Below are 26,179 nucleotides of genomic sequence, written 5' to 3' on the forward strand. Positions count from 1 at the left end.
CTCTCAGTGAGCAGTGGGACCCCCCAATTGACCTTTCTCACCTGGACGAAGATAAAAGAAAGACCGTTCAGCAGATGTTGAGAGAGGAATCGGCATCATTTTCAAAATCGGACGACGACATAGGGTGTGTGGAAAACCTACAAATGGACATTTTGTTAAAAGACACTGAGCCAGTTTCAAAGACATATATGTCTGTCCCAAAGCCACTGTACAGAGAGGTGAAAGACTATTTACAGGACTTGATAGCGCAGGGGTAGGTGGAAAAGTTCACTTCCTCCTACTCATCCCCTGTCGTCTGTGTCAGAAAAAAAGATGGTACACTGCGCTTATGTATTGACTACAGAGAGCTGAATCGGAAAACACACCCGGACCGGCACCCCATCCCAAGGGTACAGGACGTGGTGGACAGCCTTGGGGGTAACACCATCTTCTCGCTGTTGGACCAAGGTAAAGCATACCACCAGGGGTTCATGTCCAAAGGGAGCCGACACTTGACCGCCTTCGTGACCCCTTGGGGCCTTTATGAATGGATTCGAATCCCTTTTGGTCTCATGAATGCACCAGCAGCGTTCCAGCGGTGTATGGAACAATGTCTGGAGGGGTTACGGGACGAAATATGTGTCCCCTATCTTGATGACATTCTTGTTTTCAGCGGGACATTTGACAACTACATTGAGGACGTCAGGCGAGTGTTGCGATGTCTCAGGGAAAATGGAATAAAACTCAAATCCCGAAACTGTGACCTCTTCAAGCCGGAAGTGAGGTACCTCGGCAGGATTGTCTCTGCTGAGGGGAGCAGAATGGACCCGGCAGATACAGCAGCAGTGCGTGCCCTGAAAAACAAGCAGCCGGGCACTGTCGGTGAGCTTCGAGCCATTTTGGGACTATTAAACTATTATAGGCAATACATCAAAGATTTCTCTTGTATTGCTAGTCCCTTGTATGTATTGCTTAAAGCCCCTCTGAATGTTGAGACTCAGCAGCACCAAAGGGAAAAATGGAAAGTGAGACATAACAGTGTGTCTTCCAACACACGTATTGAGTGGAGTGATGAACATCAGTCAGTGTTAGAGCAGCTAATAGACTGTTTAGTTCAACCACCAGTCTTAGGTTTTCCTGACTTCGCGGATCCTTTCATTTTGCATACAGATGCCTCCAACCGGGGTTTAGGTGCTGTGTTGTACCAAAGACAAAATGGCAAACTTCGCGTGATAGCCTATGGCTCTCGGACTTTAACTGCAGCTGAGAAGAATTATAACTTACACTCGGGCAAGTTGGAATTTTTGGCGCTTAAGTGGGCGATCACAGACAAGTTTCGTGATTATTTGTACTATGCACCATTCTTCACTGTGTTTAGTGACAATAATCCACTCACCTATGTACTGTCGACTGCTAAGTTAAATGCAACTGGGTGCAGGTGGGTCGCAGAACTTTCTGATTTTAATTTTACTGTTAAATATCGTCCTGGTAAGGAAAATGTTGATGCAGACAGTTTATCTAGGATGCCCCTTGATATGGTAACATATATGGAAGGATGTACAAAAGAAATGTCATAAGATGCTGTGAGTGCTGCCGTACAAGCAGTGGCCCAACAGAACGAGTCTAGTGCAGCTTGGTCTATGGGAATCTCAGCTACGTGTGCCGAGGTGTCACTAAACACACCGATCGCCCCATTGACTGTTGGACAGATCAAGCTAGATCAAGAGACTGACCCCATTATAGGACATATTATTAGATACAAACTGGCAGAGACGAAACCGCTAGGTACTGAACTAAGAAAGCATTGTCCTCAAGTTGTTTGTCTTGTGAGGGAATGGGACAAGCTACACTTTAATGACAGAGGTGTTTTGTACAGAAAAACGGCAAACAGAACCCAACTACTGCTTCCTGAAAAACACAAGATGACAGTGTTAAAAGAGCTGCATGATGAAATGGGCCACCATGGTGTAGAAAGGACTCTTTCCCTTGTAAGGGATCATTTTTACTGGCCCTTTATGCAAAAAGAAATAGAGGACTATGTACTGAGACAGCGTCAAACAAAATCTTTAATGACTATGCTTTAAAGTTTGGGTTCCCCCTTCGAATTCACCATGATCAGGGTGGTGAATTATAAAATCAACTTTTTGCTCAACTGAAGGAATATTGTGGGGTTGCGGGTTCAAGGACAACCCCCTACCACCCACAGGGAAATGGACAGGTTGAACGATTTAATCGAACACTGATCCAGATGTTAAAGACACTGACAGAGAAACAAAAGAGTAACTGGAAAGACTCACTAAACAAACTCGTTTATGCTTACAACTGTACCAAAAGTGAGGTGACAGGTTTTTCACCTTTTTACTTACTTTATGGACATTCACCACCTTTACCAGTTGATATGTTGTTTAGTTTGAATCCAAACTCTAACCAGGGTGACACCAACTAGAAGGACTATGTGAAGAAGTGGAAACAGGGCATGGAGGAAACGTATGTGATCACGCAAGAAAATAACAACAAAGCTGCTGCCAGGAGTAAGAGACTATATGACAGTAAACTAAAGTATTCTACCCTGTTGCCCGGTGATCGTGTTCTAGTTCGAAACTTAACCCCACGCGGAGGTTCAGGCAAACTGAGAAACCACTGGGAGGATGTTGTTCATACAGTGGTTCGTCAAGTAACCAAAGACATTCCAGTTTATGAGCTGAAACCTGAAAGGGCAGATCTAGAATACTCCACCGCAATGTCTTGCTGCCATGTGATCATTTGCCATTAGAGACTTCACTACAGCCCCAGTCCAAGGAAAAGTCCACTCGGCAACGACCGAACAAGATGCCGGAAATGGATCCGGAAGAGGACGATGAGGAGGATGAGTATTATCCAGTGTTGCATCGCCAGAGCACCCGACTAGACTCACCAGAACTGCGGGACATGAGCTTCGTGGAGACAACCCACCATGATGACAATCAACTGGGGAATGAACTGCCGGGGACAGAGCCGGGAGCTGCGGAAGTTGACCAACCTCAGGAGGGCAACATTGGTCCGGAAAATGATCCACCTGTGACGGTGTGTCCCCCTTTTCCCCAGCCACCCCCCAGTAATCCTGATATTGGGGGAAATCAACGGCCACGACGAGAACACAGGAGACCCAAGGTATTCACGTATGATAGCCTTGGTACGCCATCTTGTTACAATATAGGGACGGAACCATGTTATGGTGAACAGACAATGCCTTGGATGTATGGTGCACAACCCTATTATGCCACGGAGTACTACAGAGATGGTTAATCGACACTTCTGTTTGATAGCACAGTGAGATGGAAACAAGAAGACCCGATGAGCCCTGATGTGTATAATTAAAACGGAATGTATGAAAAGAGTTCCAGTCTGTGAACTGTTGATTGTTATAATGTAAACAGAATGTATGAAAAGAGTTCCAGTCTGTAAACTGTTCATTATTATAGTTCATATTTGGATGCAGTTCATAGTACCGTGCGTGATTGTTTTGGGCATGTCGTCCAGCGCATTTATGTATTTACTAGTATATATGTTGGGGACAACATCTATTTTGAGGGGGAGTATGTGACAGGTTGTATCTTATTTCATATTTTGGTTACATTCGCGTATTTCTATTGGTTTACAAATGATATATATTGAAAATGTTTATTTAAACAAGGAACGCCTGCTTCGGTTAGTGTTTCGTGTCGGACCGATTTAGATCGTTGGACAGGGAATTGTTGTGTGCATACGTTTGCATTACATCTGGGCATTCGAAGGTGCATCGTGTGGAACGGATACAGATTGTTTTTCAGCATTTTTGACCACGACATTCATCAAGGAGGAGACTGTGCTGAGCGGTTGCGCCTTTTCGGCAGCATGAATATGCCAGTACTGTTTTTGAATGGGAGGAATGTCGGAGCCATTCGACTGCCATCGCTGGACACCAAAGGGGCCATTGTGCTTTTTTGCGCCTGTAATGGGCAGCATCTTCACAGCCCCGCTTTGTTTAGCGGAAAGGTCTGTGCTGTTGGACAGTCTGCGGCTGGCTGGATGCATGGCTTAAGGAACCCGCGATAAGAAGAAAGGAGCGTCAGCGCAGAGCGCCGATGCGTATGTGGAACTGTCGCGGCTTGGAATTGAAGCGGATTTATGTGGAACAGGAGATGTGAGACAATCTCTTTTCGTCAATGGATGCTACAGCTGCGTGTTTGCTTTCAACATTTAGCTTGTAGTCGACGTGCACATTCCACCATGATGTCCCTGATCCACTGGTGGAAAGACGCTTTAATCCTCTCCTCTTTCATCTAGAACTGCTTCATGTCATCACAAAGAGGGTACAGCAAGTCCTGAAGAATGAATGTCTCTCTGTCTTTGTTTTGTCATATTGTCTCTATGCTGTCATATTATTTATTTGTTTTTAGTTGTTTTTTTTTTTTTGTTTTTTTTGTTATTTTGACTTCAAGACGGTGCCGCGAGAGTGGCTGCCTTTCCAGCAGCTCATGTATTTCGTTTTTCTACTTTCATTCCTTTCATCACTTTGCTGCTGTGAAATGTAAATTTCTCCACTGTGAGACTAATAAAGGCATATACAATCCAATCCAATCCATATCTTGGCCACCCCTGCTCTACACTGTGGAAACAGATGCCTCCTTGTCCTCTGTTTCGCAGGGTTGTCAACCTGCCTGAAAACATTGGTGCTTTAGGTGAGCAAGGCTGTTTAATGTGAAGTGAAGTGTATTTTTTGTTCAGAATGTGCAAAGTATCTGTCTGTCTGGCAGAAGACTGGAGTTCAATTCCTCCACCCGGAGTAGTTTTAAGTGGTTTTTTTTATGCTTGTTTTTGTGCTGCAGTTTTTTTTAATTAGGAGCCAAAAAGGCAGGAGAATTTGTTTTCTCCCTGTTTCGAAATGGTGGTGAACTGGGTTCACCACTGTCATTTATTTTTTGAACTGGGTTCACCACTGTCATTTATTTTTTGTAAATAAAGAAAACTGTCCCATATCTGCTCTAAATGCAGTCAGCACTGAATTTGATTTCTTATTTCGCAGTTGTTTTGTTCTCTTTATTCTCAAGCTACCCGGGTGAAAGTTAAAAAGTCTGGTGAGACCCACATGCAGTATGTTTGACCAGAGACACATAATACCAGTGCGCTGTTCCCACTCACTCCATGTTTGCTTGTCACTCTTTCGCCCATTCATTGTCGTGGTATTTAGCTGCCCTTTCTGCACTGTAGCTGGGGCCTCCCAATGACACGAGGCTTGTTGCTGTAAAACTAATAATGGCCGAGATTCGTGCAAGCTTAGAATTCTTTCTCCCCTTCACGGCTTGACCCTGGGAATGGAACAAAGGGAGGGGTGGAAGGGTCGGAGTGTTTAACATACATTTGTGCAAAAGACACCGGAAGCAGATGGTAAGAAGACAATGTAAAAAAATTGTAAATTTCCTCATTGCATAACGGATTCATTCTCGGTCACCTAGTTGAACAAATGAAAACTCCTGTGCGGCTTTCCCAGCTACATTCTCATAAATCATCCTCTATCGGAGATGCAGACACCAGCGTCAGCCAAAGGGGAGTCAACAAAGCTCACCAGCAATTCATAAATCTATACTGTAAACTATGAAATACTTTTCACATCTTTCCGACTTAAAAATTTACATTAGGATCCCCAGATGGGGAAGCTGATGAAACGGGAGGGCAAGGGGGAAGTCTCTCTCTCTGAACACACCACTCCCACAAAGACGTGGGGACAGTGTGCCAGCAGACAACTCTGATGCACAGACAGCTGCCATTCCTCTCTGGTCCCTCATACATTTCTCCCCTGTCTTACCTCTCCCCCTCGTCCCCTCTCAACTATTCCCTTTCCGTCTGTCTATTGCTGACTTGCACTTTTCCTCAAGCGAATAAAAAGGCAGGTCCTGTTGGATAGTGCTTGTGTAATCTTGGCTTCACATGAGCACCACAGTCTCTTTGCCTGCCTCAGCTGCAAAAGCTCAGAGACGAGCTCTGGTTTGCTCGGTGGCCAAACTTAACAGAAAACTGAGGAAGAAGGAGCACCTCTGAGGACACGGTTGGAATTCAAAGTGCAAGATACTCTTATGTGCACCATGCTGGGATCTCTGGTGTTGCTGTTGTCCCTGTTGGTGCTCTCCACAGGAACTGATACCAGAAAAATCAGGAAAAGAGGACTCAACATAAAGGTGGGACTAGTCACCGCCTCAAAAGTATTTCATTTAAAGAGATGCCATTTTAAATTTACGGACTTCGTTGATTAATTGTTTTTATGTAAATAGATGCAGTCTAGTGGAGATACCACACACTGGCAGCTTTATTAGCATATGCCAATGTGGAAAGTCATCACACTTTAAAGACTGTTTTGTCTTTTTTATTCTTATTGCACTTAAATGTTTGAGATGTTTTATATGTCTAGGGAATGTATTAAGAGGTGTCTCATTCAATATTTAGAATTACACTTTGAAAATAATGCTGAATATCAACCACCAAATTCCATTACAAGAAATCGACATTTCATATCTGTGGCTGAGCAGACTTAGTGGAGCACAATTATTTGTTGCTCATAGCCAAAATGGAAAACATTGGCAGATGACACACTGAAGGTCTTACTCTAAACTATCCTATAAAAATGCTGCTTTGGAGTACTATGAATAACATGGCACTTAGTATGTAATTCACAAGCTGAAGATCAAACACACAGTTTTTCAATCATGTATTACCTAAAGTAAAAATACAGTCACCATAAATTGTCAGGTTACAAATAACCAGCATTCTCGTGAGAAGTGTGCATTTCAGGGAAAAAAGCTCCAGAAACAATGATGTAACTTTAAAATAATATTTAAAACACTTTACTGAATGTATTCATGATTTAGTCCCATATGTACAGTTTTAGTCTGCTCCATTGTGTGTAGTCTGAAAAGAACCAAAACTTATAAAAGGCACTGCCGCTTCTTTTTCTTCAGTCACAGTTGTGATAACTTGTTCCAGGTGTCAGTGGACAAGAGATTAACGATGATTTTTTTTCTTATGGCGTGAAAAATGGACACAGACAAGAGCAAAGCTATTGATGTGGAGGTTGAAATAAGTCGGCCATTTTCATATTTGTATGTGAGCTCGTAACGTGTGTGTGAATGTGTGTGCGTGTGTGCGTGCGTGGGTGTGGGTGTGCGTGTCTGTGGGTGTGTTTGTGTGTGTATGCGATAGAGACGGACAGATCGGGCCCCTGCTTGTTAACTCAGCTCAGTGTGGCCGAGTGATCAAAAGTTCAGTGTAGCGTTATGCCTTGTCATCCTCTTGTGCTTTACTTTCTGACCATTGGACAACATTTTTAGCTTTTCCCCTTCCCTTGATTTAGGCTGTTAATCCTTCACGTCAACTTAGAAAAAAAATATTTTGACTCCCCCAAAGCCACATGCTTCTTTTGTACCTTGCACATTGTATCCACCTCGGTTTATGGGATGGGTTTACAATTTGGCCGCGAAGTGTTCTAATTGGAACATGCTGAGATTACTGTTCACAAACCATTTGCTTATTTTTTTTTAGGATTTCATTAATTTTGCTTGTTTGACTTTATTAATAGCAACTGCTTAGCTTGGAAAACACATATGAACTGAAAAATACAATAAAAATTGCACACCATATTATACTTTAATAGCAACATAACATGTGGTTATGCATCCATCATGGGTCCTAATCAAATTATTGTGTGCAGAATGCTGCCAGACATACACACACAGGGAGGACACAAAGAAAACAATACCACCACGCACGGCAATGGATTGATCAGAAACAGGTGCACTTTTTACAAAAAGTGTACTAAGGCGCCAGAAGATGGGATATGTTACTGTTTTTTTTTTAATGGTCTTTTTTAACCTCATTGAGTCAATGTCATTTGATCATTCTGAAGCTGCCAGATTCAGCAAACTACACCTTTGTGTCCACTCCTGCCCCGGAAGATAGGTGTTGATGTTACTGCTTTTTTTGGTGTTGTTAATCATTCACTGCCAGTCAATGTGCAAAAATGTGTCCGCTCCAGTTCCAGGGTTTTTGTCATTGTCACTAGAATTCCAGGACCCACAGAATACAGTGATACCTTGGCTTACGAACTTAACTGGTTCCCAGAAAATGTGTGTAAGGCGAAAAGTGTGTATTCCAAACATTAATTTCCCATAGGAAACCATTGAATGAGAATAATCCGTGAAACATAATTTTCAACTAAATAAGCCTTAAAACTACACACAATGTACCTTATTTTATGTATAATAAATGTGCTATGGCATTGTAATTAAAGAAATAAACTGTATTGTAAAATAAAGTCATTTTATTTACCTTTGTGATGGTCGTTGATGGCTTGATGGAATGGATATCATACCTGCCAACCTCCACGGCTCCATGCCCTTACAAACTGTCGTATTTTCCCTTACAAAATACAAAATAATCTTACACCATATTTTTTTTTCAAATGTGTTTATTTATGTACTTTAACGTGTCAAATCGATATGTTTTCCAGACTTCCACGTTTTTGGCGTGACTCTTTGTATCAAAATGCGTCATTAAATCATAGAAACCGGAGGCAGCTACTTTCACGTCTTTTTTGCAAGCAACACAATACGTATATTCCACACCTTTCTTCGAAGCTTGTATCAATTCTCCGTATCGTCCTGACATTTGCTCTCGCTCTTTGTGATGCTTGCCTCTTCCATTTAACTTGCGGCGTTTTAATTCCGGTTCGGCCATTGCGACAAAGAAAATTCAAAACTATGTTGTAAGGTAGGCCTACTGCTCTGCTTTCGCTTTGGTCACGTGTGATCGGAATAATGCAATGCGAAATCCCCAGGCGTCAGACGCATGCGCGCAGTAGCATCAAACTGCTCGCTTCGTTTGCAATGAAAGAAATGATACCGAGATAGAGGCTACCGCGGCGAACTCGATTGACTTGATTGATTTGCCGTTTCGTGATAGTCGGTGTATACCGGATGGTGCCCATAATTGGCAAATTCCGTACAGATTTTCTTGTACGTCGTACACGTCTTTAAATGCATAATAATCATACTTTGTAGGGCAAAAACGTACAGGTTGACAGGTGGGATAGCTTTTTGCATAGTGTCTGGGTTGTACATCTTAGAAGTTGTGATATTACAGCAGCAACAGATGCAGGCAGACACACTAGAAACTTCATTAATAGCTGGTTCCCTTGCTTGTATGTTCTCTTCAAATTGTACAGATGGCTTGTGCGGGTTTTTTGTGGAGCCTGATTGATGGGATATATTAACCTTGGAGTCTACACTCTGCCTTTGAACTATCAATAAAGTTGAAACGAGTCCATATTTCACTGTTTTCTATCCATTTTCTCACCATTTCATTTTTGTTTTTTGCTTTAACCGCAGACTGGGGGCGGGGAATAGAGGATAAAAAAGTCGGCTGCCTACATTCAATGCAGCGTGAAAAAAATTAGACTCTCTTCTTTCATCAGAAAAAAATAAATTATAAAAAATAATATTAATCCTAAATGATATGGGTCTGGAGTTATATGAGCTTGAATTGAGGGTGACTGTCCAAAATACAATGCAATACATGCATATTGATTTATATGGCGCTTTAACAACAGCTGAAGCTGGAACAAAGCGCTAACATGGAAAAAAAGGAAATGTTGCCTCTTGTGGAAGGGAAAACATTGCCAGATGTCTGTCCAGTGCTTTATTGGCACCCAAACAACAAAAAACAAAACCCAAAGAAATTCGGGATTGGCACTCTACGTCATACTTTCAATTTACGAGTAAATTCATGAATGGCAGTGAATGAGTTAATGGTCTGCATTTTTTTACCTCATAGAATCGATGTCATGTAATCATTCTAAAGCTGTCAAGTTCAGCATACTACACCTTCATGTCCACCCGTTATCGCATCTTTACGCTTATATTTGCTCTTCACCAATTCTTCATAGTGCATTCAAATTGTGTTCATCACCTCTTCTCCTATCAGAACCTTTATTTGACCCAGTTGAAAGGTCAACAATAGCATTTACTCAACGTCATCTTGGTGCTAGAAAGAGACTGGAGCCAAGAAAGGTTCCAACCTTTCCAAACAAGAAAGGTTGTGTATGATGAAAGACTGTCTTTTTAACCGCAGAGATATTTTCTTTAAAAGCGCCTACGTTTAATGCACACCCACGCACATCATACGTCTCATGCAGACATAACAGTCTGGCTAGCACTTGCACGGGCATGTTTGCAACTTCGCTTTTTCACAGACTCTTGTGAGAGACAGCGGCTCTGCAGACAATCACAAACATATTATTGACTTGGCCTGGGCATAGGAAAACATTTTCTCAGGAAGTGTTTTACCGTTTCTGAAAGTGATAGTTAACAGAAGGGGAAGTGGAGATGTTTCCTGTCAAATTTAATTTGAGAAGGTGTAGGTGGAGGAGGTGTTTCTTGGAGGGATCGATGGGTGGATCGGGCCTTGTTGACTTACAACAGTAAGATTAGGCAAATTCTGTGAATGTATGACAAATGCGAGTCAGCTTTGGTCAACACTGACTGCATTCAAATTGTAGAATGTCATTTATTGATGATCTCAAGATAAAATATGCAAGAATGATTTAAAACTGGCCACTGTTGGATGCCATTTTTCAAATCCAGGCATGACTGATTTTTCCCAGATATTTCCCAGATTATTCAAAATATACATAGACTGACTACAATGGAAAATATGTATCCAATATTTTTTTCTGCAGTTTCACGTCACGGCAAACTACAACCACACCAATGAATTAAAATATTGTTGCATTCGTCCCTCTTTGAAAGTTAGCATTATCTTGAGAGATGGAAATGTTAGGGCATTTGTGTGCCCGCATGGTTTCTTCCAAAGGTGCAATTGATAGAAATTACATTAATGTAAGATGAATTATAACAAACTATTGCATGATGTTTCGGTTTGCGTATTTAAATGAGATTCTGTCATAATTCAAGAATAGTCAGGCCACCTGTGGTGCTTTCTTTACCAAATCTGGTTGTTAACAATACAATAGATTATGTTTCATATCGTGTATTCAGAACTGTTGCAGCTCTAAAAAAGGCACATTACAAAACACTGAAGCAATGAAAAGTAAAATAACAACCACAACCAGTTGATCAAAAAGACTGCAGGTGCAGCAAAGTCAAATGCGTCCTGACAACCTAAGAGCTCGCCACCGGTTACCTACAACACCGAGCGTCTGGTCTGGAACCAGATGGTTGCAGTGGGCTACCTTGTAAAACATGTTCGTTCTTGTTAACTCAAGACTCGCCACAACTGTGACCTTGGTGTTTTGAGTGTATACCACACAAATATGTGTGTGTGTGTGGGGGGGGGGGGGGGGTGGCAAAGCCAAGTGAAAAGAGAATTAATCATCAGAATCAGAATCATCTTTAATGGCCAAGTGTGTAGAACACACAAGGAATGTGTCTTCGGGAGAACACACTGCACTCGTATCATCATAAAAAAAGACGTGACAAAAGGTACGGAGGACACTAATAAAAGCTAATCTAATCAAATTCCTTAATGGAAGTGGTACCTCTCAGCAACAATTGAAACAATGTGCAAGGCATCAAGCAGATCTTAAGTGATCAGTGGTAGAATAAAATACGCTAACAGTTGTACAGCTGGTGCAGAAACTCAGTGAACCATTCTTATTCCTTAACATTGAGGATGAGGAGTATGATGGTATGTGTAAAGTGAAAAGATTAATGAATGGGGACCTGCTATGTATTTAACCCATCATGTCAAACAGGAAGGAAACGTTTAAGATTTTGTTGAAGATCTCGAACAGAGATCGGACAAACGATTGGGAGTAGTCATTTCCCAGTCAACTTTGTGCCAATTTTGCATGAGTTCAACTGAACTAAAGTTGTGAATGAAATACCACAATTTAATTGAAGAAATCCTCATTAAAATTAGTGGATTCTAAGCACATTACAAACCAAAAACAAAATATACTGAGCGGTTGTTAAATATAGGTGCACTAGAGTAAAATGGCAACTAACAACAATCAGTGTTAAAAATAAAAACTCTGTCTTATAAAGTAATCATTTTCATGTTAATTCATTGGAGTAAAAAACACAAAATGAAACAACCACTCAAACAACCATCAGCCCGGTTAGCTCAATGCTGTCAACGAACTCATTTGCGCAGAAAGATTTTTTCACACATTCTGAATGCCTCATGAATTGAAACTCTGAATTGCCTCATGCCAAACATGGTTGGTTTTTATTTCATTTTGCTGGATTGTGATCATGTTTGTCAACCCTGCCAAATAAACAGTGCAATTTAAAACAATATGTGCAGCCTGCAGGCCGATTACCTATTTGGGATCCAGTACACGGAAGGGTTCAAAGAGTCTAGGAAAGCAAACTAATGTGAACTGAATTAATAAGACAAAATAAAACAGCTACTAAGTACTAAGAAAATATTCATTCTACATAAACCACGCATGCAACCATTACTGATTAGAAAATGACCCATGCAACCTGTGTTGGAAGTGATTAACACTCTTTTTTCATTGTGTGGTTTGCTCACTTTGCCGTAGCTCAACTCACCATTAAAACATGTGCTCTTGCTCAAACAGGCAACCGCGTCCAATGAATCCCCGCTATTTACCGTGGATCGCGATCAAGCCCTTGCACAAATAGCTAAATAACACGAGTCACAAATTCCCTCCTCTAAAAGTAGGGCAGAGTACTGCACTTGCTTATAATTGATACAAGGCTTCTGCAAATGACTAATTTTGTCTACGTAAAGCTCCTCTACTTATCCCACTGCACTTCTTCAGAACTATGATGTAACCAAATGGCACCAGACAAATATTATTGTGGAGCATGGAACCTCAAATTATGTGAGTCTTTACAAAGATGACTTTGTGTGATGTTTGCTGTTCACTGCTGTTTGCCGCAACACTGTCACAACATTTAGAAAGCAGGTTAAGGAAAAGGCTCCGGTTGCTATCAAACAAACATTTTCCTAGCGTTTTTGCTGCTTCTGCTTTGCAGGAGTTTTCTTGCTACCCTGATTATACGATTGAATAACATTTGTCTTCTTGGCCAACACTCAGACACCATGAAATACATTGAAGAAACCTTTATTCTTCTCAATTGGTTGTTAGCGTATAGATGGATGTGTTCAGTGCAGTGTGGTCTATGCAATTTTCCCCGTTGAAAAAGACAAACTGCGTGCGGCAAACCGAGAAGACTAACCACAGGCACTGAAAAGTGGAAAAGTCGGAGTAGAGCACGAGCAATAGAAACAAGGAGTACAGTTTTGGTTAAATGTTGAGTGAATTTGCGTTGAGATAAAAATATTATTGATCAATAGGGTGAAGCCGAAATTCTGTATAAGGAACAGTGGGACAATACCATGATGAATACCGGTAAGTTAGTATTTTGGGGAAAATGTTTAAGAGATCACGATTTAGATGAAGCTGATGCAGCGACCGACGGGCCGCCAACACATTCTGCAGTTGACACATGCGCCAGATCTAGGTTTGCCGTTTTTAACCATACCGTGCTGTACGTGTGACTGAACAACTTCAAAAGTTAAACATGATGCTGCTCTTGTTATATTGTGACTGTCACAAATATGGAGAAGGGGTTGTGCAGACGACTGTATGACTGATATGAGACAATGAGGTTGTAACAAAGCAAACAATGAGAAAACAGATATGTAGGAACTATGACCGAACCCGAAAAGGAATGTTGGCCTTGAATAACAGAATCCAAGTTTTCACAACATCAAACCTCAAAGACAATAGCTGTGATGCACATTCCACCACGTTTGCACACCAGGGCAGATGTCAGAAGCCGCGTGTGCATTCCTGACTGCATGCAAAAGTACAAGCCTTGAAAATGTATGTCTGTTCCAGCCGCCAAATTATTTGACGTGAGAGGTTGCTTGCCTTTGGGCCTTGTGGCCTAACTTGTCTTTGCTCTCAGATGCACCATGGAAATTGCGTGTTTGGTAAACGACCTTCCCGATCTAGGTAAAGACGTTTAGAAGGTGGTGGGTAGTCTATAGTACTTAAGCCAAACCACACCGTATTTCTTCACTAGTAGGTCATGAGCCATTGGGTTGCAAAAACCTTTTGGGTGGATCACTGACATGTAGTAAGGAATGCACACCAAAATAAACTGCTGGCAACTTTGTTTTCAACTCGATGCCTGTGAAATACTCTACATCAGGGGTCCCCAACCTCTTTTGCGCCACGGACCGGTTTAATGTCAGACAATCTTTTCACGGACTGGTGGATAAATACAACAAAATAAAATGATAGGACAGGCATGGAAACTGTGTTTTTTCTTTCTTTTAAATATAATAATAAACGTGAATCCATTGTGTATTTTTATACAACTTTATCAGCAGAGTCCTGGTAACATCGCACCAACAACAACATATGTAACATCGTCTCTGCCCCTTAACGCTCTATGGTCACCATGGTAATGTTTAAACGTGCCTTCAAAATGAGATACACTACAAAAACAAGTACAAAGCGCATGAAAAATACAGCTCACTACAACTGAATCAGTGGACCATTACTTTTAAGTTCGCCATCCTTTGCTAACTCCAGCAGTTGTTCTTCCTCTTGCACAGGCATGCTGGATTCACCTGGTTTGTTGACAAGTGGGTTGCGGATCCATTCCTTGGCAGTTTGTCAATGAAGGCTCAGGCTCAGTCTTTTCCAAAAACCCTGCCAATGTTTGAAACATGTCAAATACACTGCTATTCACGCGCCACCCCCACAAATCCAATTTGGCTTTAAATGCAGCTACTTTATCAGCCAACTTGAAGACAGTTGTCATTTTCCCCTGGAGTGACAGATTGAGTTCATTGAGCAGGTTGAATAAGTGTCCTTGAGAGTTTTGAAAGGCGCTGATAAACAAAATTTATTATTATTATTATTATTATTATTATTATATGTCACACAAATAAGCGAGCTTTGCGGCCCATTCCTTGTCACGGAAATGCGCTGCAAGCGGTGTCTTTTCATTTTTCAAAATAAAACATAGTTCGGACTCAGATAATAAATAAAACTGAAATTATGTAAATTATTTATTCTTTTTGCGCGGCCCGGTACCAAATGACCCACGGACTGGTACCGGTCCGCGGCCCGGGGGTTAAGGACCCCTGCTCTACATTACTCGTGTGACAGGGACAATAAAGTTGTTATCCATTCAATTCTGTTCTAATAATTCACACTATTAATATTGTTGTAGGTGCATTTAGTCTGCGGCCTTTGTTTCTGAAAAATAAGACAGACTATTTTTCTTATTCTTTCCTTAAGAGAGACCACTGACAAAATACACATTTTTGGACATTGTCATGTTCAGTTTCCTAATCAGGTGCACCGAAAGACACTATAATTGTGTAATCATGTTTCCACAAGATACAGCTTCAATAGAAATAAATGTCTCAGTTGAGAGGCTAGGTTATACCTGTGGTGCATGTTATTGGTATGTCAGTGTGCTCCGTCATGATGCTCCATATCCATATATAAATGGAGCATCATGGAGAATAATAGAGCTTCATCAATCAGCTATGGTCAGACTGTGATCAGGCCATGCAACCTCAATTCGAAGTGTAGTCAGCCACCGTGATTCATTCCGTGAGACAATTTCAAGATAAATTCAAGGCACTGGTATCCATGATCAACTACTGTGCACACCTTCTGTTTTGTGCACACAAAGTAGTAGTCCATGTCCACACCGTAGTTCCTTGTGTGTACATAATAATAACAGCGTGTGTACAAATGTTTTTGTTCTTCTTCTTGAAATAAAATGGATGCATCTTGGTAGAAAATACATCTTACACACACTGCTGCTCTCTAGCAGTCGACTTTACAGAGACAAATTAGCTTGAATCAATTTCCCAGCAATTTCTGGTCTCCGCAGGACTACGAGTATCCCAACCACCCGCAGTCCACTCAGAAAAATGACCGCTGCCCACCACCGCCTCAGATGCTCCCAGACAGGGCCTGTGAGGTGCCAGGCTGCCGCTCGGACTCAGAGTGTGAGCGCCATAAGCGCTGCTGCTACAATGGCTGCATCTATGCCTGCCTGGAATCCGTTCAGCCCCCACCAGGTGTGTGGAACCAACAAGTTCAATGTATTGATTGGTTTGTGAATATTTATAATTATCTATTTCCGTCTCTGTGCATCACGAGTAGTCCTCGACTGGCTGGTGCAGCCCAAGCCTCGGTGGTTAGGGGGCAACGGTTGGCTACTCGATGGTCCAGAGGAAGTGCTCCAGGGTGAGTATGCGAATGAACTGTCATTAGAAATATTGTACTGTCAACCTGGGGCTCCTGCGTGCCAATAGAAATCACAAACAAAGAAGAGCAGAGCTCAACTAAATGTTAAACATTTAATAATTGCTGTCCATAAATGAACGGACATCATCGAGACCCAGTCATGGACCGTCAGGGCCTCTGAGGCCTTCTCTGCTGGCCTAAAAATATCTGAAACACAGACTACTGTTAATTGTATTTTGTCCATGAATTTTTATTCAATCATTCCAAATTGTCTTTCAGCTTTATATCATTCCGTTGACCTTTTTATGCTGCTTTCAGATGTGTTTCGTATTCAAGCATTTAACCAATCACATTTAAGCCATCATTTGTTACCAGGGTCAGAAATCTACCTGGACACATTCACAATCAGTTCTGCGGGCACTGGAGGATAAAAATCACTGTCCATGAAACTGTTGCTTTAACCAATCAGAGTTCGAGTTGGCAACCAAAGGCCTGCTGGAAGGCGGTGGGAATGTCTGAGTTTTCACAAACTATGTCTGGCTTGTCACATGATTGGCTAGTCGCTAGACCAGTGGTTCTTAAACTGGGTTCGATTGAACCCTAGGGATTCGCTGAGTCGGTCTCAGGGCTTCGGTGGATCCTCCGCCGCCGAGGTCCACCCCTCAGTCTTGTCTGTAGTTAGTGTGCACAGTCATTGAAAGAAGGGTTCAGTGAATGAGCATATGAAACTGGTGGGGTTCAGTGCCTCCAACCAGATTAAGGACCACTGGTCTAGCCAATCCTAGTATCACTAGCCGCTTGTTTGAGTCCTTTCATTACTTTTATAAGTGCATATTGGCCAGTGCTAGCACACTCTGTCTGTAGTGAGCTGCATTGCTATGTTGATTTAATAGCGGTCATGACAACCCACAATGGCTAAAGGAGGAAAAGAAATTGATTTGGTTATAGATATACTGTTAACGCCATTTTCAAGATGGAATTTTCAAGAATAGATGGACAAGAGTGATATCCGCCGTCCGCACAAATGATGCAAATCCCTCTGTGAATTTACTGTAACTCTGATTGTGCTGTTAGTGATTCAAATACAGTGGGTCATCGGTTTACGAACACCTTGCCTTACGAAATTTTCGGTTTACGAATGTTAAATTTATGACAATTAAACCTTGGATTCAGCACTACTTTTCGCGACACACCCCCCACCATGGCTGCCTGAGTAATCTTCGACGGAAGAACACCAAAGCACACGACCAAACAGCGCCCCAGCCGGCCTACCTTTCCCCACCCCCTTTCTATGAGTGCACATGTTGATCGTCTTCAATGATACTTTGGCTGTTATGGGACCGAAAAAGACCCCACCACAGGCTCGTGTTCAGCCGAAGAAGACACAAAACAAAATTACAGTTGAGGAGAAGCAGGAGATCATTGAGAAACATGAACGAGGTGTGCGTTTGTGGTGTCACAGGTGCGCACTGCGGCTTTCATGTGAATCTCAGATTCACATGAATATGCTCACATTTCCCATGCTTGGAAATGGTATAAAGGCGCAGCCGTCGCGGGACAGAAGATCACAATCATCTCGGACTCAGACACAAACGCAACTCCCAGGGACCTGCTAAGCATCGGACGGACTTTCACAGTACGAATTGCTCGACTCCACGCCACGATCAAGCTCTGCGAGACATCTGTGTTTCATTTCCCTGAGAGTAACTTTATACTACCATTCTACAAATAAAGAGCCTGGTACCGATATGCTAAGTCCACCATTGCTACCATCGTTTGCAACAAAGCTTTACACAAAGGCATTATTTACTCGATGCTTTCACGTGACTAATGACACCGAACTTGTCAGGTGCGAGTCAATAGCTGGGGCGGGGCCGCCGCTCCAAACCTCCGCCAGCTGCTGTCAATCCCCTCATCACCGATACTGGGACATTTCAACGAGTCGCTGTCACCTCACCAGTGACATGATTATGACGCCTCGTGCCTCGCCAGTGTCTTGGACTTGCCAGCACAAGAGTTTGCTTCGCCCGAGGTGATTGTTAGCCACGATCATGTAAGTTTGTTGCTTTCCGGGATCGTGAGTTTTTGCACCCCTGTGTGCCATTTTATTTTGCCTATCTTGATAGGCTGGACGGATCGCACCCGCCCGCCTTCTTTAGTCGCGTCATTCCGGGTCCGTGGAATCATCGGACTCGCGCCTTTTGTTGTAATAAAATCTCTGCCAGCCCCTACGGGACTCAAAGTGGATCCAGATGACATTGAGGAGCTTGTTGCTGACCATAATGAGGTCCTCAACACAGAGGATTTGATTTGCCTTCAAGAGGACAAGCAGAAGCAAGCCATTCAGGAGTTGTCATCTAAGGGCGAGGAGGAGGAGATGGCTGCTAAGTGGAATGATGTGCATGCTTTTATTGAACAGTTCTATCTAAAAAAGACTGTGGCTATGAGAATCATCAACATGATGAATGATAATGTGATGCCTCAGTTTCGTAAGACCTTACAAGTCAGAAAGCAACAGGTGTCAATTAAGAGCCATCAATGACCATCACAAATGTGAATAAAGTGACTTTATTATATATTGCAGTGTATTTCTTTCATTAGAAGACAATAGCTCTTTTATTATACATAGAATAAGGTACATTGTGTGTAGTTTTAAGGCTTATTTAGTTGAAAATTATATTTTATGGAGATCTAGTAACGGATTATTTTCATTTTAATGGTTTCCTATGGGAAATTATTTTTTGGGATACACACTTTTCGCCTTACACACTCTGTCTGGGAACCAGTTAAGTTCGTAAGCCAAGGCCCCACTGTCGTTTCCACCTTGGGCGCAGTGGCAGTTGCAAACAACACTCGCCTTTTCCCACTAACGACTGTGTTAGTGCGGCACTGACAAAACCCTTCATGTGCTGGTACACTGCTATGGTGCAGGACAGTGCGGCAGCAGACGGTGATGCTCAAAGTCGGCACCAACTGAAGCACTTAAATTGAAAAATGTTCCATTCGAGCAGAAGCGCGACTGTGATGACAGTTCAGCACATCTATTCGTAAAGATCCAGCACTTACTGAGTGACAAGAGTAATGCATTTTGAATATGGTACGGTGTGTGTTTTTAATCAGCAGCCGAGGCATGCAGTACAACAGAAGATGGCGATGAACCTCTCCATTGTCCTACAGGATATGAATGCCACATCATCAACCCAGGAAACCCTGCCGTTGGAATCCCAAACCGGGGGCAGTGCATCAAGCAGCGTGCCAACTCTGGTAGAATTTCTATGCACTCTTGGAGACTTAGATATAGTACTCTTTCTTCATTTGAATCCGGTGATTGATGACCAAAAATGACATTTGAAATTGTGTCAGGTGCTATTGCTCATGGAGTCATGTTCATCTAAACCAAGCGTGTCAAACTGGTTTTTTTTTTGTTTGTTGCAGGCCATGTTGAAGTGACGTTTTACAAGGAGGGTCATTATGACGGTGAAAGCATTTAAAGAAATTAAAAATAATGGTTGAGTCAACAAATCTTGATCACACGCATCCTGATTATATTGGTCAATTTTCAAAGAGGCTTTGAGATGAGTTGCTGGGGTCATCTGTGATCCTCGCAGAGTTTAACAACAGACCAACAATCTTGATTGCAATACCGATTTTTATTCATCAGCAGTGGTGGAATCTCAGGGCCTGCAAGGCCTTCTCTGCTGAATATCTGAATCACAAACTGATGTTAATTATATTTTGTCCGTGAATTCTTATTAAATAATTCCAAATTGTCTTTCAGCTTCATTTCATTGGTCTTCCCTTGTTGTGCTGCTTCCAGATGTGTGTTTTCGAATTTCAGCATTTAACCAATCACATTTCAGCCATCATTTGTTACCAGGGTCAGAAATCTACCTGGATGCCTCACAATCAGTTCTATATGCCCTTCAGTATGAAATCAGTGTTGATAAAACTGTTGCTTTAACCAATCAGATTTCGAGTTGGTAACACCGATGGTTTCTCGCAAGCCTTATTTCCTGGCTAACGCTACCCTCTAGTGTGTCGTAAATCACCCCACACTTTTTATATGAGTCGCAGTTGCAGCTGTAGCTATAGGAAAGGTTGTATAGTCATAAAATAGGTAGCCCTAATACTTTTCCTTACATTTCAACCCCATCTAATCCATGACAGCATTTTAGTGAACCATTTGGGTGGAAAGCCTCATTGCTTCATTATGCCTCATTTTCCCATCACTACTTATAACCAGGTGCTTCGTATTTATTAAGTTCATAGAGTTGCTTGTTCTGTAGCCACAAGGGACACAATTCAGTGTCTTATTGTGCCGGTCCCAAACCCGGATAAATACAGAGGGGTGTGTCAGGAAGGGCATTCGACATAAAAGCTTGGCCAAAACAAACATGCGAATCAAACCTCTGAAAATGGAGGACACTGATTCGCTGTGGCAACCCCATGAAGGGAAAAGCCGAAAGGAAAAGAAAAAGTCATAAAATAGTTATAAGGGGTTGGATTGATTCAGACGTAGCACTACTGAAGGCCTAAGCGTGAGATGCACGGCTCGCCACTGTTCAACAGAATGGTAAACAGCTACACAAAGCTCCACAGAGCATTTTTTTATCATTCACGTGGACATTCTGGTGAAGAGAATACAACATTAAAGTATGCTGTGATTGATTAAATGCTGCAATTTGAGTTTTACTTAGTCACCTCTTTTTCTTTTCAGATGGCCGTGGTTTAAGGAATACATTTTTCAAGGACTACAAGGACTACTTAGGTAAGTAAGGTAATATCAACGAGAAGCACACTACCGTCACAAGTACGTGTGAAACATTAACAGTCCACCTGAACCGTTGCTTTTCCGTCCAGGTACCAGTACAAACAACGCAGAAGGCTATGAGAAGCATCACAACCACATGGGATAAGCAACATGTACCTTGTTTTCCTGCTTTCGGATGATATTTTACATTTTATGTTGTGGCCTCTCAAATAAAACTGACATCCCAGCCCCGGCACTTAGACCTTTGTAAAGGCTGCTTTTCATTATACTTCAGTCAGAAGACATTAAAGCTACTACCTCCTCTATTCTTCTCACAAAGCCGTAACCTCGGGCATGTTTATCTCACAGCCAAAGAAAGATGCCACTTTGAGTAAAGGAGGAGTGAAGTAATGAGGGTATCAATGCTGCTAACCAAATATCTCAAAAGGAAAAAAAAGATGTTTTCCATTGTCCGCGGAAGTACTTTTTATTCTTTCAATATAACACTAATCTTTAGCAAATATTAAATTGCGTGTCTGGGCTATTTTGTTCAAGAAATAATTAGAATTAAGGATGGCATAATAGAAAATGGAGTGAAATTGACTGCTGATTAATTGTGTCTTTCAAGGGGAAGTGGACTCCAAAAATCTTGTTACTACGTTCTGTGTGGCCCCACTTGGCTAAACACGGTAATGTGATTTGAATTGCATTTGTAAAATATGAATAAATCAGCAAAATCCGTTTTTATCCATCTCTGGGGGTGACCATTTTGCCACTTGCAGTCAACTGAAAATGACATCACATTTGTTCAGGGCTTAGGGAACAACCGATTACATTTTCAGTCGGGAGAAAGAAGAAAAATGTCCGCCGCGTTAGATGGAGAAAAACTGGTGGCTTCATCATTAAAAACTACAATATCAAACTATGATTGACTGGCAACCAGTTCAGGGTGTACTTAGACAACAGCTCGAACGCAGCTCGGATAGGCCCCAGAAAGCCAGCCATGCTCAAAAAGATAAACAAATTATAAAATGGACGGATGGATGGACAACATTTATCAGAATACAGTGTTTAGACTTGTTGGACCTCATAGAAACTATTGTAAAGATTTGACTTCTCAGTTGTGTTGAGTTCATAATGTCGACTTGTTATATAATTTACAACAGATTCGTTTCTGACAGACAGTGGCTTTTTTTTAGGTGTTCAATTACCTTACATATTTCGATGAGAAGGTTTCTTCAGCCGTCATCTGTACTTTTTTGAAGGTGTCGGACGTTTCGCCTCCTATCCAAGAGGATTCGTCAGAGAACTAAAGCCTTACTGGTCGTATCGGCCCTATTTATATATCCCTAATATCCAGACATGGAGGCGCCAGACACAGCTATGATACGTCCCTACTCTCAGGTTAGGAGGAGCAGAGGACCACTCCCTGTGGCCCCACTGATTGTTCCTACATTCCTGACTAACGACTGGCCTGTTTGCCCCACTTCCTCCGGTATCACCTCATCAGCATTACGCATGTTGCCTAACCTGTGTTGCCTAAGCAGGCTATTGTATGAATGATCCAAATTGAACCTCACCCCACCAGACTGGTTTAAATGAAGGATTTAGTTGTTTTATGAGAATCGCTTCTTTTACTCCCCTTTCAAAGCATCTATGTTCTTTCGCTAAGATTTTAACCTCATTGTCGTCAAATGAGTGGTTGCTAGCTTTTATGCGCAAATGTACTTTTCCATCTGGTTCACCATCTGGTTCTGAAAGATTATCTTGGTCTCTGAAGGCCAAATGTCCTGCCCTGAGTTGGAATGTTTTACATGCTAATTGAACATTTCCACATGTGGTAGTTCGAGTTTAAAATTTTCTTAAATCAGACAGATTAAAGATATCAGCAAAATATGAATCACAAATAACACACATCATAGAAATTTGATTTGTGGACATAAATTGCTTAACTATTGCAGGCCCACAAGTTATCTTGCCTGAAAACAGAAATATGGGATTGTGCCTCATTGATATTGCTCAGATTATTTCTTCCTGCAATAACTAACATCAGAATAAAATGTCTTCCAATACCAATGCACACAACAAGATGAATATGTTGAAGAAAAGCCGTAACCATTACATGGGTGGTGCTATATTGGTTTTACTGAATAAAACACAACTTGTGAAATTCAAGAGCATTGTGTCATTTTGATTTAAGTAACTAAAGATGCCACAGTGTAGTTCCACTCAAATTAGAACTGATTTTCTCATCAGTCTTCATTTTAACAATAGCTATAATTGAAATACAATGCTTGGTTAATCGGAATCAGAATCAGAAAGCCTTTAATGCTGAACGTCTGTGTAAACTCTCAGTCGTACAGAAGTGGTCCATCAATGAAAAGGTTTCTTCAGCCGTCTTCTGTACTTCTTTGAAGATGTCGGACGTTTCGCTTCTTATCCAAGAAACTTCATCAGCAAACTAAAGTCTTACGGGTAGTTTAGGCCCTATATATATATCCCTACTACCCAGACATGGCGGTGCCGAACTCTGCTATGATAGGTCCCTTCTCTCAGGTTGGGGGGAGAAGAGGACTACTCCCTGCAGCTCCACTGATAGGTCCTGTTGTTCTGCCTAATGACTGGCCTGATTGCCCCACTTCGACCGGTATCACCTCAGCAGTATTACTAATCCTATGCTGCCCAAGTAGGCTATTGTATGAACGATCCAAATTGAACCTCACCCCACCAAACTTGTTTAATGAAGGATTTTGTTGTTTTATGCTGAACTACAATGGGAATAACTTGCAAACTACTGGTCAAAACAAACATTTGAATCAAACCTCTGAAGATGCAGGACACTGTTTCGCCGTGGCGACCCCTGAAGGGAAAACCGAAAAGAAAAGAATTACAGTACAGTACTGTATACGTATAGTTTTTCTATACGTATAGTTTTTCTTCAAATTCAAGTCTACGTCTGTCCAGTAGGTGTCAGTGTACTCAAGCTTCCAGCTGGGGCCTCACTCCTCCACACTGTGAATTCTTCAACGTCATCACGGGCAGAATATGCTCACTGTTCTACCTTAGCAACGGTTTGGTGCACTTGTTTGAAATATATATTTTGTTTGGCTCTTATTGGGAGGAGAAAAAATGTGCATTTTATGATTAATTTTTCCATTTTCTTTTATTTCTTTTTAATTGGGGTGAAAACGTTTAGAATTATACTGGTAATCTTTTTTGAATTATACTCAAAGACAGAATATTGTGGATATGTGAAACCAACTTATTTCACCGAAAACATTTTATGTTGTCAAATAATTGCATGAAACAAGTGACGTATATCCATATACATTTTTAATTGACTATACCATAAATATCTTTTAAAATAAATATCATGATCCAGATCAGTTTATTTTGTGCAAGCACTTAGCAAAATAAGTTGCAATGATCTCACAGTGCAGAGGTGAAGCATTCGATTCCTGCTCTGGCCTTCCTGTGGGGGGTTCCCATGTTCTTTTCGTGCCTTCATGGGTTTTATCCAGGTTTTCCGGTTTCCTTCCTCATTCCAACGACAGGCATGACAAGATGATTGAACACTACAAATTGTCCCAAGGTGTGAGTGTGAGGGCAAATGCTTGTTTGTCTCTGTGTGCCCTGCGATTGGTGGCCCTTGTGGTTCTATTGGCATATGTGTCACGCCCGTATTGGGGATGCTGAAGCACAATTTGAGAAGGTTTCAGATTTCATTTATGGAATCTCCGCTTTTCATAAACTACAGTAGCATTAAATCCAAACAGTGCTTGTTCTAGAAATAAAGATCTCCCCACATCGGGCCTAAAAATGATTAAATCCAGTTTTGCTTCCCACTAATGTATCTTTGACCTGCATGTCATTGAAAATACTCAAATTAATGGGCTCACGAACTCCCTTGTATAATCGTGCAGTCGTGCAGTCAAGTTCATCGCTGATGAATCCCTTCTGTATTGCGGGTGTTGCACATCCCCCTCTGTTCCCCTTTTAATACCTTATGCATTTGTATATGGGGTGTCAAAATGTGTCAGGATCTTCGATAGTTGCCCCTTTTTTATTGAATTGGAAAATGAGAAGGACACTTTGACGGAGGAATAACTTTGAAAGCGGTTTTAATGATGAGCAATTCATACAACTGTAAAGTGACAACCAACCCTGCTCTGCCCACGTAGGGGAGGCTTTGTTTAGAAATGGAAAGATTGGATCAATACAAGTTGGCTAGTGGTGTCTATGTTCACATATGAAGTGTGCATTTTTTTTATTCTGAAGAACCTCTGACCTTAATATAGTTTTGTTTTGCATCTTTGTCTCCAATTGACATCAGACCTTCTGAATAAAAGCCACCAGTTAGTGAGAGAGAGCACTCACCCCTTTTTAACAACATACTTAACACCAATGTCACTGAACAGAGAATCAGAAATCAGAATCAGAAAACCTTTATTCAGTAAGGTATTCATAGTATGAGATCATTCACTACTTGTCTAATTGCGCTTGTTGTCACTTCATCACTGTGTGAGCGTGCAGGACAATTATTTCTGCACCCTAGTTTTACATTGCATTCCCCAGCAGAACAGCATATGGCTTGTTGTTGGGGGCTGTCACATGGCGCGGGCAACATGCACGTGAATCTCCATGCAGTAGCATAGCAACATCCTCTGAGATCAGAATCGCCTGTATATCGGCTTTAGCAAGCAATTTGGAAGTTTGTGTAGCACCCTGCCAAGTTGGTTCAGAGTTCCGGAGAAGCCAAATATTAATTGGACATACAATAAATTGTGGCTCGGCACCCAGGGGGATTTGTTAATGAATGCCTAGCTTGCATCTTGTGTCTGTTTTGCTTTAACAGTGAGTCATGCAATAGAGAACTGCGAAACAGCGTAGGCCAATATCCTCCCCCATTGCGCCTTCTCTTTCTATCGCCATAGGCTCAGGAGAATTGTTGTGTAATAAAGTGTGAGGAGTTATCGGAAATGTTATATAAAAAGATCTGGTTTGACTTGCCAATTTATTTATATTGGTACACAAGATTCACGGCTACAATTGTAATTATAATTATAAAGTGAAGATCTGTAAAGGTCAGGGCTGTAAGAATGTTCAGCCATAGAAAATCATGTAAGAAGAAATTATTGTGGATATTGTTCTATAACAATACAATT

General features: G+C 41.6%; 1 protein-coding gene across 4 annotated transcripts; it reads left to right on the top strand.

The window, feature by feature from the left end:
• Positions 1 to 5,741: 5,741 nt before the first annotated feature.
• Positions 5,742 to 23,189, top strand: wfdc1 (WAP four-disulfide core domain 1). Of its 4 annotated transcripts, none has more exons than XM_088997055.1 (6): positions 5,742 to 6,173; positions 15,906 to 16,095; positions 16,181 to 16,264; positions 19,385 to 19,528; positions 20,982 to 21,041; positions 21,125 to 23,189. In XM_088997055.1, the coding sequence occupies exons 1-5, from the start codon at positions 6,072 to 6,074 to the stop codon at positions 21,038 to 21,040; spliced, it is 579 nt and encodes a 192-aa protein (XP_088853181.1). In that variant the 5' UTR covers positions 5,742 to 6,071; the 3' UTR covers position 21,041; positions 21,125 to 23,189. The 4 variants fall into 4 exon arrangements, with proteins under 4 accessions (XP_088853181.1, XP_088853179.1, XP_088853180.1 ...); XM_088997053.1 differs by having other exon boundaries at positions 20,982 to 21,032; XM_088997054.1 differs by having other exon boundaries at positions 19,388 to 19,528; positions 20,982 to 21,032.
• Positions 23,190 to 26,179: the final 2,990 nt, after the last annotated feature.

The sequence above is a fragment of the Hippocampus bargibanti genome, linkage group LG05, assembly GCF_051943395.1.
Source record: "Hippocampus bargibanti isolate YZ-2025 linkage group LG05, ASM5194339v1, whole genome shotgun sequence".
Lineage (NCBI taxonomy): Eukaryota > Metazoa > Chordata > Actinopteri > Syngnathiformes > Syngnathidae > Hippocampus > Hippocampus bargibanti.

Bases quoted from the DNA above. Each gene is read 5' to 3' on its own strand.
- wfdc1 (XM_088997053.1), top strand. From the start codon at position 6,072: ATGTGCACCATGCTGGGATCTCTGGTGTTGCTGTTGTCCCTGTTGGTG. The intron at 6,174-15,905 runs GTGGGACTAGTC...TGGTCTCCGCAG, and splicing joins AAAGAGGACTCAACATAAAG to GACTACGAGTATCCCAACCA. The intron at 16,096-16,180 runs GTGTGTGGAACC...CATCACGAGTAG, and splicing joins ATCCGTTCAGCCCCCACCAG to TCCTCGACTGGCTGGTGCAG.